Source organism: Pteropus medius, unplaced genomic scaffold (assembly GCF_902729225.1).
Source record: "Pteropus medius unplaced genomic scaffold, Ma_sr-lr_union100, whole genome shotgun sequence".
Lineage (NCBI taxonomy): Eukaryota > Metazoa > Chordata > Mammalia > Chiroptera > Pteropodidae > Pteropus > Pteropus medius.
The window spans coordinates 18,087,602-18,101,870 of NW_024349796.1; the positions used below are offsets into that span (position 1 = coordinate 18,087,602).

The 14,269-nt window shown below is 63.8% G+C and overlaps 1 protein-coding gene across 1 annotated transcript in view; it reads right to left on the minus strand.

Annotated features, from left to right (window-relative positions):
* The window catches only part of TNNI1 (troponin I1, slow skeletal type), a gene marked incomplete at its 5' end in the record, with an annotated part of 16,232 nt that extends 4,951 nt beyond the window's left edge, over positions 1 to 11,281 (minus strand). The window contains 2 exons of the mRNA XM_039883647.1: positions 187 to 216; positions 11,076 to 11,281. Of these exons, the coding sequence (XP_039739581.1) occupies positions 187 to 216; positions 11,076 to 11,281 (236 nt within the window). The remainder of the gene's footprint in view (positions 1 to 186; positions 217 to 11,075) is intronic.
* Positions 11,282 to 14,269: the final 2,988 nt, after the last annotated feature.

Sequence of the window (14,269 nt, forward strand, 5' to 3'; positions counted from 1 at the left end):
CGGGCACAAGGGCTCTGCTCAAAGGCGGGGTGGGTGGGGATGGCAGGGATGCTGGGGACCCAGGCTCTCCGGGCTGGTTCTGTTCCAGGGTCCTCCTTCTGGGGCACTGCTGGGGAGCCGAGCAGACGGAGCCTCGGCTCTGGGGCTGAAATCTGCTGCGGGGGACTTTTGGGGTGGGCTACTTACACTTCCCAGGCATGGTATGGGGGGCAGCACCTGGGGGCACAGAGGGCTCATGAGTGGGGGCCCCCACCTCCATGGGGGAGAAAGAAGCCAGACAGGAGGGGCGGGGTGGCTCAGACACCCGTGTATCCCCCAGGGCACCCTTCGCCATGCCTGGCTGGTCACGAGGAGGGCTGAGGCTGGCACCCTGGGTGGGGCTGCGCGGGGTCAGGCAGGCTGCGTGCCACCCCAAAGTCCATCCTGACCCTCTCCAGGCCAGCTCTCCTCTAAAGATCAGGGTCAGCGACGCGGGTTTCTACTCAGGCATTAACTCTGAACGCTTTGTTCACACCAAGCGATACTTGGAAGCAAAGCAAAATGGATCATCCAGCGTGGGCGGCACGGCCAGGGGTGTGTAGGAGCCCCGGGCCCTGACCGGGTGCTCCTGGGCCCCTCAACTCCGACAGCTGGGGGCCGGTCCTCGAGGCCGCAGAGGGGGGCCTTCCAAGCCAGACCCGACTCCCCATCTTCCCTGGACACAGTGGGGCGGGGTGGGCAGCTGGGCAGAACGGGAGCCCTGAGCTGTGTTGCAAAGTGAAGGGCGGGGGACCAGTGGGGGTGGGAACAGGGTTAGGAGTTCGAGTTTGGCCGGAGAGCCCGGCTTGGAGCGGGGAGGGCAGACTCTAAGGGACGCCTGCGCGTGGCCACCGGCAGCGTCACTCCAGAGCCTCCTGCCCTGCCTGATGCTCGCCTCCCAGCGAGTGTCCCCCCCACACCCCCCGCGTGGGCCAGGCCCCCACCCTGAGTCCTCCACCAGAAAGCCTCTGGGCCCCACCTCTACCCCCTCTGCCAGGAGGGTGCAGCTGGGGGGCACATGGGGTGACCCTGGAGTCTCAGCTGTCACCCCGGGCACAGAGGGGGAGGTGGGCGCCAATCCACCATAAATTCCTGAGATGCTCGGCTGAAATTAGATTGTATGACCAGCTGTTTATTCTGAGGGTTGATCCTTCAGAGATACCGAGAAAGTCTGGAAAGAGACCGGCCGGTGCGGAACCACCCCGGGTCCCTCCGTCTTCGTCACCCTCCACGCTGCCAGGCCCCAGGGCCCCGAGTCTCAGCCCGGCCGGCCTCCTGTTTCCATCCCCAGAGGCACCTCACCCTTGGTGGGCATGCAGCCATGCTCAGCACTGCCTCAGAGAGGGCCCCGTCACCAGGGAGGGGCCCACCAGAGAGGGACTGCCCAGGCCAGCCCAGGCCTGCTGCCAAGCCCCAGGACCTGTCCCGCTGACGAACACCAGGCCAGGGGTCCGCAGTGTGTGCTGTGAAGCCCACCAGACGGGCCCCCTGACAGGTCCTGTGGGAGACAGGCCCCCTGATAAGGAGGCAGGATGTAGATTGCAGCAGAGGGGAGGTCGGAGGCCAGCATTCCAAACCCCCACAAGTGGCCGGCAAGGACATAGTCAGACGCCCGCAGCCAGAGGGATGGAGCTGGTATTGACGCAAAGCCGGGCTCGTCCGTCCTTGGGGCGCCATGGGGAAAGCAGAGTACCCGCGCGACAGTGGGACCGAGGCTGTGTGTGAGTGTGAGCGCGCACGTGCTCGTGTGTGCGCGTGTGTGAGTGTGAGCGTGCACGTGCTCGTGTGTGTGCGTGCGTGTGAGTGTGAGCGCGCACGTGCTCGTGTGTGTGCGTGTGTGTGTGAGCGCGCACGTGCTCGTGTGTGTGCGTGTGTGTGTGAGCGCGCACGTGCTCGTATGTGTGCGTGTGTGTGTGCGCATACGCGTGCACCCAGGGAAGGAGCTGGCCTCTGAACACTTGATAATCAGGGACACGCATGTCAGGTTGGGCTCACATCCTCCCCTTGCGCCCCACCCCGACCTTGGACCCAGTTCAAGGGCATTCCGGCCCTCCTTGACTGGCCATTTACAGGGGTTACACACACCACACCGCATCCTGAGCGCCGAGCAGGAAAGCCTAATCTCAGAGCTGCTGTCTCCAAACCTGGAGCACCCCCCTGTTAGGGACCCCCAGCACCACCTCTGCGGTGGAGCCCACTTCAGAAGCTGCAGGCACCCCTGTGTGTCCAGGCTGCAGCCACGAAGCCTGCCCCATCCGCCTCCTGTTCCCCAGTCAGAGCCGGGAGGCGGGGAGGGTCTGGCAGCCTGCCCTCACCTGCGCTTGGCCTGCTGTCCAGACAGACGGCGAGCGGGCAGCTCGTCCGTACCCCAGAGACCAAGGAGAGGAGGTAGGAGGTGGTGAGCGGGCCGGGGTCCAGTGCTCCAGGCCCCCGAGTCCTGCTCTTCAGAGGATTCTGTCTCCCGCCCACTGGCGGCTGCCACCCTCCTCCCTACTGCCCACCAGGCTCTTTCTAAACTTGCACACACCCCGTCCCCACCCCCGGCCCTGTGATCACCATGGCTCCCTCTGCCCCAGGCCCCCTCTCCCTCCTGGGACCTGCTGGGTGGCCCGGTGTGAGGCCAGAACCCACTAGGCTCTGGCCTGGCTCCTGGAGTGACTTGTGCAAAGTTCTGCTCGTGGCTCTCAGCCTTCGGAGGGCAGGAGAGGTGTCACCCCATGGGACACACGCCGTGGAGGTGTTTGGGGACCATCCCACCCGCAAACGCGACTTTCAGGCGGGGAACGCCTCCTTCCATCCCAAGCCCTCGCCTTCTCCGGCAATCCCCGCCCAGGGTCTCCATCTAGGCTCGACCCGGAGCTCAGGTCTGGTAGGTAGGCACCCACCTGGGCAGCGTCTGAGCTGGGCTGGCTGTGTCCTGCGGTCGGCTGCAGACTGTGGGGCCAGCACAGAGGGGAGGCTATGAAAGCTGCGGCCCGCAGCAACTGGCCAGTAAAAATAGAACAGGCCCGCCGCCCCCTCCCACCACACACGCCTCCCGGTGTGGACACGCCGGGGCCGACACTTGAAGACCCGTGTGCGAGGCTGAGGGCACACAAAGCCTCGGCACACAGAGGCCGCCAACTGAGGAAAATTGGGGAGACGAAGGGTGGGCCAGACTCCAGGGGCCAGGCAAGGTTGGGACCGGGCAGGGGACCAGGGCGAGCAGGGGCCACAGGGAGGCCAGCAGGGCTGGGAGAGGGCACGTCTCAATGACATTCCATCTCTCACAAGGAAAGGTGGGCGTGGGGCCCCGAGCCGATGCTCAGCCATTCATGGAAGTCGGAGGGTCTGCGGTGGGACTCTGTGCCCCCCCCCCAGCGGGGTTCCCGGCTCTGCCTAGCCTGGGCCCCGTGGGACAGACACTCCCCCCTCCCTCCCTGTGCCTCCAGCCACACACTGCAGGACCCCGGGGGCTGGTGCCACAGGGGCTGCACCTGTTTGCGGGATATTTTTAGGATGGTTAGTGAACACATAATACCCACCCTATAGTTAGAGAAAGACAATGCCTGCTATGTTGACCCCGTGGCTATTATTGTCGGCCACCTCACGGGCCAGGAGCCCAGGCTGGGCCAGGACACGCGGGACGCTGACCTGACCGCCAGAGGTCAGGCACTCTGCTGGGTCCCCCGTTTGGTTGGGGAGAGAGCTGGCGAACAGGTGACCTGAGGAGACGCCCCACGGTGCTCAGGGAGGGGCACAGGCTCTGCACTGGGGACACCATGCAGGTCACCCTGGGGACGTCCCTGAGCTGGAAGGCTGCCAGGGAGAAAGGGCAGGGTCCGGGAAGTCGGGGGGCCGGGAAGTCAGGCGGAGCCGTGGGGATGGAAATCAAAGGCTGGCAGCACCGAGGGGCGGTTGGGGACAGAGAGGGAATTTAGGGGCTGAGGCAGGTCCACTACGGTTTGTGGTGCTGTTCCTCATGTTTGTAAGTCATACGAGAACTTCCGTACAGAGCCTTCGTACGCACAAAAAACGAGCTGCCCGCAAGATTATCCCGCTTTTTGAAAAGGAAAACCAGAGAGCAGAATGACAAACAGGCGCAAAACACGGTCCAAACCACCTGAAAACACGCCACGGTGTGACCCGGCCAGCGGCCCCCACCCCCTGCAGAAACCACGGGGAGTCACAGCTGAGGGGCTCAGGCGGATCCCTCCCCAGGCCCTGCAGGGGCAGAGCGGGGCCGGGGTCTCTGTCTCAGGTCCTGAGTCCCCTCCCAGGGCTCAGGGGCCTCAGGGCAGGGAAGAAGGTGTCTGGCCACAGGAGCGAAGCCCTATAAGGCCAGCGGGGTGGAGTCGGGGCCATTCCTACCACGGGCACCCGTCAGCCACTGCCGGGCATAGTCTGGGAAGCGGAGAGCCCGAATTAGCAAGTGGCCAGGCCCAGCATCTGTCTTCCCGTCCCCCTCCTGCCTCGGGCCTCCCCCACTGCTGGGGCCGTGGCCTCAGTGGCAGCTGGCCTCGACCCCCTCCGTGTCACCCCCCCCAGCTGCGGGGCTGGGCGCTGAGGGGCTAGACCAGAAGGACACCCCTCAATTCTCTGCCACAGAGAGCCCCACCACTGCGGCCTGTGGCATTAGAGACACAGCACAGGGGGCACTGGGCTGCCAGTCCTAGGAGTGTCGGTTCTGGAACTTTCGAGAATTGACCCTTCGGAGCCTCCGTGCCCCGCCCCGGGGAGGCAGTCGGCCTGGTGCGGGTCTGCACGAGGCGGATGGGCGGTCTGGGGGTCCTCCGCTCCGCAGGTGCTGCTGTCGACCCCGTCTGCCCCAGAGGAAGCGGGTGCGGAGCGGGCAGCCGCTCACCCGTGATGCCACAGCGGGGGGTGGCCGAGCGGGGGCCCGGCGGCCGTGGGTGTGCGCTCCCGACACCTGCCCGTCACCGGCCTTCACGACGTCCCTGTCCCCTGCGGCGGGCGCGGCACTTCCGGTGGAAAGGGGGCCGGGTTGGCAGTGGCCTCCCGAGCTGATGCGTCCAACACTGAAACCGTCAGTGACGCGCTGGGTGAAGGTTCTCTGTGAACCTCGCTATGGCTGCGGGCTGCGGTGCCCCGAGGGGGTCCCGGCGGGGGGCCAGGGGCGGGTGAGTGACAGCATGGCCGGCCAGAGCCGGAGGGAGACAGGGAGGCCCTGGCCTTGGCTCAATGCAGCCGCACACTCCCTCCCTCAAAGCCACCTCCCCACCCTCTGACCTCTCCCACGCCGCCCACGGCCACTGCCCGACCTGCTGCCTGCCTTCTGCCCAGAGCCATGGCCCCCCTGACCCCGTCAGCCCAGGGCTACAACAGGGAAGAGGACCGAAGACCCCAGGCCCTTGGCCCCAGGCCCCTCCGCACTGCCAGCTCACACCCGGGAGCCCCGGGCCAGGCCGGGCCTTGGCAGGTCCCTGCAGAACAGGCTGCTTCTCCAGAAATCCCATAATAAGCAGGTGGGGTTGGGGGGTGCAGGAGACTGAGGTGGAGAGGGTGGACCCCACCTTACCCACCCTGGAGACAGGTCCTTTCAGAGTAGTCAGCAAGGCTGGGACAGGGAAAACAGGCTCCCCGCCAGCTCCGCCACCCCGGCCCCCGGCCTCCCTGCCAGCCCCCAGCTCGCCCGAGCCTCCCCCTGCACCGGGCGACCTGCTGCCTCCAAGCCAGACGCCCAGGGTGCCCGCGCCTGCGCCGTGGAGCCTGCAGGCTCCCCAAGCAGAAATGCTGCCCCCTCTGATCTATCCGGGTCAACCCAGCCCTTCCTTCTGGCCCGCTGGGAGCCACCTCCTCCTGGAGGCCTTCCCAGACTCCGCTGGGCCTCCTGCCACGGGACGGTGTCCATGGCGCTTGCTGGTTCTAGGCGCCGCGTCCCTTGTCTTCAGGCACACAGCTTTCCCTTCCTGCCAAGATGGTGTCTCGGGGGCGAGCGGCGGGCCTTCTGCTCTGTGCCCCGGAGCGCTCCGTGGGGCAGGCCTCCGCTAGCCCGTGGCTTTCAGCCTTTCAGCCTTTCGGGCCGCGTCAGCACCCCCGCAGGGCTGGGTAAACCACGGGTTCTGGGCCCCACACCCGGAGTTTCTGATTCAGCAGGTCTGGGGCGGAGCCCAGAAATTTGCCTTTGTAAGGAGTTCTCAGGGGACGCTGCTGGTCTGGGGACCCACTCTGAGAACTGCCGTAGGCGAACCAGTTAGTGAAAGGCACACTCGCCCCTCAGGTGAAGGGCCAGGCCTCGCCCGGGGCCGCTCCTCGGCAGGTCCTTGAGCTGGACACGAGCACCCCAGCCAAGGGCTGCCTCCGTCGGTCTCCGGACATTACCTGCACCCCCAAGCTGCAGACTCGGAGAGCTCTGGGGTCCCCAAACGCCATGCATTCACACCCTTCGTCACGCGCCAGCACCTGACGGAGGCCCCCCGTGTCCCGGCATTGACCCAGGCCTGGCGGATGGCCTTGGCCCCGCGGACACAGCCCCTCGCGTCCCCACCCTCGCTCACTGCTGTCACTCTGTCCCTTCTTCCCGTGCTGAAGGAATCGTCTTCCTGTCGGAAGGATGAGATTAGTCCCAGGGTCAGCGGGGGGTTGTCAGAGCCCAGGCTCCCCTGGGCTGCCCGCCCACACACGCTGCCCGCTCACCACGCTCACTCAGGCCTCCGCCAGCGCCCCCCACGGGTGCCACCTGAGCCCACGCCGGTCCCTCGCCCCGATCACCGCGGGGGAGCGGCACAGCCAGAGCCCGCCAGCCAGAGGGCCACCCCGCCCCCCCCCATGGCACGCTCAGCGCCCGGTTCCGCCGCCCCGCGCCTGCTCTGGATCCCCAGGCCCGCCTCCCGTCCCTGCTCAGGGCACCGCGTTCTGCCAGGTCCGTCGCAGCCTCGCCAGGATCCCCGCTGCCGCCTAGCCCACCTTCCTGAAACATGGACACGGTCACGTCACCTCCCCGTGTCCCCCTCAGTGACCTCGGGGCGACACGCAAACCTCACGCTCGGGCCACATGCCCTTTGCGGGGCCCTCGCAGCTTCCCCGGCCTCTGCTCTCCCTGAGGTCAGCAGCACGGAACCGCTCCTTCTCAGACACCCTCCCTCCCTCCCACCCACCCCATCTCAGCGGAGTGCTGACTCCTCCAGGAAGCCTGCCCTGACCACCTCCGGCTGCAGGAGGGGCCCTCCTCCAGGCTCCACAGTCTGTGTGTTTCTTCCCTGCACTTGACCTCGAGGCCGACATCATCAGTCTGGAGAAACTTGGGTGTTGACACCGTGTCTTATCATGTTTGCTTTCTCATTGCGCAGCACAGTGGCCAGCACATAGTAGGTGCTCAATTGCTCAAATGCTCGTTGACTAAATGAATGAACAGCACGGAGAGAACCACCTGACCAAGACGCCACAGAAAATTGCCTCTCGGGGCTCGGCAGGAACCCTCGCTTGTTCCCGGGGGTCCTGAAATGAGTCTGGGAGCTCTTTCGTGGCTAAGGTCAGGGTCGGGGCTGGCCGGGGAGCCGTCTCGCTCAAGTTCTTGGTGCCCAGGCTGCCCAGGCACCAGCGGCTACAGCCACAAACCGACCTTGACATCGGTGGTGACCACGGTCCCCTCCAACAATGTGCTCAGACCTACACAGAAACAACAGCTGGGCAGCTGGACCTTGGTTGATGTTAAACGTAGTCCCTCAGGTCACCCTGAGCGATGGCCACCCCTCCGCCGGCGTCAGCGGACGTGGGCGCCAGCACACACAGAGCCCTGCACACCGGCCGCACGGCCAGCTTCCTCCTCCCTCCTCGTCCCTCTGAACCCCAGACCCGGGCAGCCCTCTTTCTCCGCCCACCTGTCACTCCTGCCCCCACTCCAGGGCCCTTCTGACAAGTTAGGGACATTTTCATACGGGACTGCATGAGACTGGCTGTGATTTCGGTCCTTCCCTGCACGCACCTTCGAGAAGGCTGGTCGAAGTTCTGCTCCTCGCCACCAGAGGGAGCATTGGCGTGTGCGTGCGAGTGCGAGCGTGTGCGTGCGTGTGCGTGCATGTGCGAGCATGTGTGAGCATGTGTGCGTGCGTGTGAGCATATGAGACACAGACGAGTGTGAATGTGACGACTTGTGATCTGCCAGCATGAGATCGGTCGTGCACGAGGACTTGGGGCCCTTCTGTGGCTGTCTGGTCTCTCATCCCATCCCAGCCCCGTCTCCACCCGGGTGACCAACAAGCTTCTGCGTCCAGCGCCCTGAAGCGGCACTGCCCAGCCCTCTTGCCCGCGGTCCTTGCCGACATGGGCAGCTGGCTCAGTCCCAGGGCGGAGGCTTGGGGAGCAGCAGACACAGCTTATCCGACATGACAGTTCCACAGCGTGGTTACTGTCATTCGATGTAGCTGCTTCGAAAATGTTTACCTTTCTTAAAGCGAGGGCTCCATGCCGGCTAGACAGTCCTTTGAGGACCTAAGGGGTTAAGAGGTTCTCTACTTTTGGGGGTTTCGAAGGTCCTTTGGCAACTTGGGGAACCCATAACACACACATATCATTTTGAAAGCCATAAGCTTTCAAGCACACCGATCCCAGGGGCTCAGAGACCCTCGGAAACACGTCCAAGGCCACACACGGGGGTGGGGGGTGCCTGAGCTGTTCGTCGTGTGCCCACAGCTGTCTCCTTCCAGGAGGGGGCTCTGTAGCCCCTGCTCCTCTGGGCACTGCAGGGTGAGGCTGAGGACAAGGAGCTGGAGGGGCAGGCAGGTGACCCAGAGAACGGTGGGGCCAAGAGGGAGTGGACAGGCCCCAACTCCTCAGCCCCCAACTCCTTGGGATGCAAAGAACGAAGGTACAAAGACCAAAGAACACCCCTGCAGTTTCTGCTGCTTAAGGATATTGAGGTTCCCAGGATCCCTGTTGGGGGCCAGAGGGCCTACCGGTCTCACAGCCTGTGACGCTAACCTGTTATGCTAACACTCCACCCTCAGGGGCAATGATTTCGGAGGTTTGGCCGGGGGTGAAATGCTCCTTCTTATCCTCCCCGCTCCAATCTGGAGAAAAGACACTACACAAAGACCAAAACCACGCTTCAAAACTCCACGATGAACGGAGACAGAAAGGTTAGTTTGTCCACCACACAGGAAGAGGCTGCCGCATGACGGGAAGGCACGTTCAGAACACAAAACTCTCTTGGGAGTTAGGGACCCGCTAGCCGCGATAAAACACTCGGCAGAAGGACTGGCTGATGACGCTGAAGGGAATGGCACTCCAGAGAATTCAGAAGGAGATGCCACCGAAGGAATCAAACACTCGCCTCTGAGAACGGAGGACACAGCGTTTGCCAAGCGCCCAGCTCTGTTACGGCGAAGCCCAAGAGGAGATGCTTGAAACCACCGCAGTGGAAGAGAGTCCCGTGCAAATCAGTAGCCGCCCCGGAACCCAGAATACAATTGATAGCAAGAATGTATCAATATTCAGTCATCGGTCGTAACAAATTTATTACTTGAGTGCCTGATTATTTTAAGAATAAGAGAAACTGTGTGTTGAGGGTCGAGGATGGCATTTAGGGGGATCTGTACTTCCTGTAAACCTAAAACTGCTTGAAAAATGTTGTCTATTTTTTAATGGGGAAAAAATGCCTTTGAAATTCGAAGGGAGGGTAATCTCCAGCCTGCGTTGTGCATTCTCGCTGCCCACGATCTGCCTCTCCCTCGCCACCCAGGGAGCCTGGAACGGGATGAGCCTAGTGGGAACGTCACTCTGGAAGACGCCACCTGTCCCCAACTCGGACCGGCCACCAGGGGGCGGCCACACCCACACCCAACGCGCAGCGGGCAGAGGGGAGGAGAGCAATTTGCTGGATGCAAATGCGACATGAAAGACAAATTGTTGGAGGGCTCGAGGGCTCGCTCCAGCTCCAGCCACACGCCTAGGGTGTGTGGGATTTCAAGGAGAAGCAGCAGACTGGGGCCGCAGGCCGTGACCCTGAGCCTCCCTCCCCAGACCGCAGCAGGCTCGGCTGGACCCCCAGAGGCCTGCCCTGGACGTGGGGGGCAGCGGAGGTGGAGGGGACAGGTGGGCAACGGGGACAGCTCTGCTAGAGAACACGCTAATGGCACCCGAGTCCCGGCCTCAGATGCCTCAGGTCTCATGCGTCCGCTTAGCCTGGAACAAACTTCCCCTCGCTGCGGCCCTGGCCTCCCTCCAACTCCCTGGGTGGCCTCGGGCGAGGCCGCCCCCTCTTCGAACCTCTGTTTGCTCATCTGTGAAACGGGAGTGACCACCCCTTCCGTGTATGCCTCACAGGGCTGCAAGGATCACATGAGAAAGTTCTGGAGCCCTCAGCGTCTCTGCTTCTTTCTGTTCAGCGGAGACCACCCCGGGCAGCCAACCCCGCCTCCTCCAGGCTCCAGACACCCCTATCTTGCTCCCCAGGCCCCCATGCTCCCTGAGACCTCCAGGTGACCTGGCGCAGAAGGGCCACCTCCCACCCCGGGACCTTAACTCCCGACCTCCCCCAGGCCAGGGAGAGTGGGGCGGGATCTGAAGCTGCGCCTTGCACAAGGTCTCCTTGTCCACCAAGCAGGCTGGCACCTCCCCCCGCCCGTTCCCAGGAGTCTCTCTGGCACCATTGTCTTTCTGCTGTGGCTTGGTGGGGTGGGCATCAGCGTCTCTCGGGGCCAGGCCAGTGCAGACCACCTCCTGGAGTGCTGTGACTGCAGGTTTTCTTAGCCCCCTGCCACCCCTCCGTGGCCCAGACACCTGCCGCGTTGGCTCTGCAGTGACTGGGTGGCGAGCGCCCCTGTGAATCTGTGAATCGTGAGTCATGATGCCTCTGCCCCTCCCCCTCCCAGAAACCCTCAGCCCCCACCAGTTCCCCTGCTGGTTCCTTCGCTGCCTGCACTGGGTGACTCATTCTCGATTCTTGGGCCCCCCCTGGCCGGGTGCTGGCCCATATCGGCTTTCAGGAAAATCTATTACTGCTCAGCCGCCACCCTAAGTCACCCAGGGACCTAAAACTCACAACCGTCACACTGGGCCTTCTGTCTAGGGTGTGGGCCCTGCCCTCCCGTGACCTGCTCCTGCCCCGCACCCCGTACCTTCCTGCTGCTCTGCCCCTGGCCCCGGCAACACCACGCGGTCGCTGTGTGACGTGGAGCAAATCGCTGAGCGTCTCTGGACCCTCAGTTTCCTTATCCGCAAAGCGAGAAGGGACCTTCTGTGCCCCAGCTGGGGCAGATCGAGTGAAATCGTGGCCGTGAAGCCCCCTGAAACTGTGTCCCCAGGCCACACAGCAGAGAGCACGTCACTGTCTCGACACGGTGGGCGGAGGTGACTGTGTCCTCTGCGGGCTCCTTGGACTGTACTAACGATCACTCAGGGTGTGTGGCGTCCTAACTTCGAGAAGCATTTCCCTTCGAGCCAATGTAACCTTCCCAAGGGAGGGGGAGGAGAGTCACTTTGGACACCTGTGGTCCTGTTCGGGTCACTTATACAGAAGTTACCACCCGCCAGAGGTAAACATGGTCTCTGCTCCCCGGACACATGTGGCCTGGTGAGGACAAAGCTGAGTCGCGTCCACTTCAGCCGCCCGCCCCGGCCCATGTGGCTGTCTCCACTGGTCCACGGTGCATCCCAGGGCCTGGCACGATTCTGGACCGAGGCCTTCGGGATGCTAGTGGTGACCGAGAAAGGCTTGTGTGTCCAGCGACCTCCTCACTGCCATGGTCTTCACCAGCCACGCCAGGGGCTAAACAGACCCAGCCCTTCCCGGCTCCTGGTGGGGCGGGCAGTTTAAGTCCCTCCATAAACAGTCCTGGGGCCCTTGCCAGCGTCACACAGGGAGCAGAAGCTCAGGCCAGGGAGGGGTCAGCAGGCCTGGAAGGGGTTAAGCCCACAGGAAGCGCCTGGGCCCCAGCTGTTGCCAGTGGGCGGGTGGCGGGGATTTGCAGGCTCCCTGCACCGGGGGCTATGGAGGCTGCTCTCAGGGAGATCAAAGGCAGCCTTGCTGCCTGTCATGCAGCCAGGGCCTCCCACGCAGGCGCCCGGGGGGGGGGGGCCAGACAGGCGGCTGCAGTCCAGACACCGATGGGCAAGGAGGAGCTGCCCTGCCTGTCCTGGTCCCCTCATGGGGACAGCAGTGCACAGCAGGGAGTGTGGCCTGGGAGCTCAGGCTTCACCCCAGGTGAGACTATGACACTGGGCTGCTCTGTGCCTTGCTCTCCCTGCTTCTGGGCACAGCCTCCAGGGCAGGCTTACGAATGGCCCCCCAAAATGTCCACATTCTAATCTCCAGGACCTGTGAACGTCATCTCAGTGGTGAAGACTTTGCAAATGTGATTCCATGCGGGACCTTGAGATGGGAGATACTCCAGGTTACCGGGGCCGGCTGTGGATGTCACTACAAGTGTCTGTGCGACGGAGGCGCGTGGGCATGGTCCCCAGATGGAACAGGAGGCCGCACTGACCACAGAGGCAGAGACTAGGGTGACGCGGCCACAGGCCCAGGACAGCTGGAGCCGCAGGAATGGGAGCGGACCCGGAGCCTCCAGCGGGAGTCTGGCCCTGCCCACAGCTTGATTTCAGCCCGGTATCAGCCAACACCGATTTCGGGTTCGGGCCTCCCAAACTGCGAAAGCACGAATCCCATCGTTTTAAGCCACCAAGTGCGTGGCGGTTTGTCACAGCAGCCTCGGGACACTGGCTGCGCCGTCCTTGCCAGGGGGCTGTGGGAGCAAGGCCTGGGCTGCTTCCTTGCAAAGCAGCTCCTTCTCTGTGTTGGGATGGAGAACTTATTTCTTGGGGTCACCTCCCCTGCCATTAGGTCAGCACTCTTCATGGGCCAAGGACACCCTGCATCCCGGAAGGATCCAGGCTGTCCGGTGGTAGGACCGTGGGACACCCCGTGCGAAGCAGGCCGGCTAGAGAAGGTGCCGGCCGCAGGGAGACAGCAAAACCTGTTCTTCCCTGTCCCGTGCTCGGCTTCCTGGTGACGCATGGCCTCCTCAGCCACTGACGGAGCCCTGAGCATGTCCTCTGTGCTCGCCTGGGCCTGTCCCACAGCACAGGGCACAGGGTATCTTCACATGTCCGTCATCCCAGGAGACCTGACCCACTTCCTAAAAAGGCAAAGTGCCACATCGGGGCAGGGGAGAGTCCGGAATCTCGGTCCCTCGGCGAGCACTTACTACGGAGGAACGGTGACCACGAGGAGAAGGTGGCCCCTCCCTAGAGAGGGAGGTGGGGAATGGAGGCTGCACCCCAGGCGTGTTTGGGGGCCCTGGCTGGGGCATGGAGAGCATCCTGGGAAGCCTCCTGCGGAGGGGCCTGAGCTGGTCACTTACCACTGCAGAACAAATTACGGCAGCCTGAGTGCCACAGCCGCACACTGTCCCCTTGGTTCTCGCTGACTGGGCCTGCTGCTGCCACCCGGGGCTCAGCCGGGGCTGGGGGCCCATCTCAAGCCTGGTGAGGAAGGACCTGCCTGACCGACGCGCTGGTCGGTGGTGGGAGAGGCCGCGGTTCGTCCTGCAGGAGTAGACCGCCTGGGCCGCACCCCTCTGGGCGGGGGGCCACCAGGCCCTGGGCTTTGGAAGTGGGGTGGCACAATCTGAGGGTTCCCTTTGCATAAACAGCTGAAAGCTGCAAACCACAGCCCTGACCCCCCAGGGCATCGCTGGCTCTCGGAGCTGCTTGCCGAGGCCACTCGTCCATCTGAGCTGTCTTGGCTGGCACCGGGGCCACCTCCACCGTGACAGGGAGCCAGCCGAGGGCCCCCAGCGCTGGCCGGCCCGGGCCAGACTCGCACGTCTTTGTCCATGCTCTGGGAACTCAGGCGAGTCCTTTGCGTCCGTGCAGGGGGTGGAGCGGTTACGTGTGTGACACGGCTGTGAGCCACGGCACAGAGTCGGCCAGCAGAGCTGGCGAGGGTGACCACGGTGCAGCAAGTGCGATGCAGCCTGGCCGGCTCCCTCCCCCCTCACAGAGCCAGGCGGCACCGGCGGGCGTCGGAAGAACGTGGGGGGCCCTGCTCCACGTCTCCGGGCCTCGTCGTGACGGGATGCGGGTCCTGCAGCGTCTGAAGTTCAGACGGCGCTCCCGGGGGCTGCGGCCGGTGTCAGGTAAAAGCCGGGTGACCCTTGCTAATTTATGGTGAATGCAGGAGGCTTGTTTCTCAGCGGGGGGAGGCAAAGCAAGGGGCACGGGTTTCTGCTACACGGCTGTGACGACAAACATGTATCGTTCGCTCTCTCTGTGTCCCCCTCCTGTACTTTCTCTCCATCGAGTCCCACGG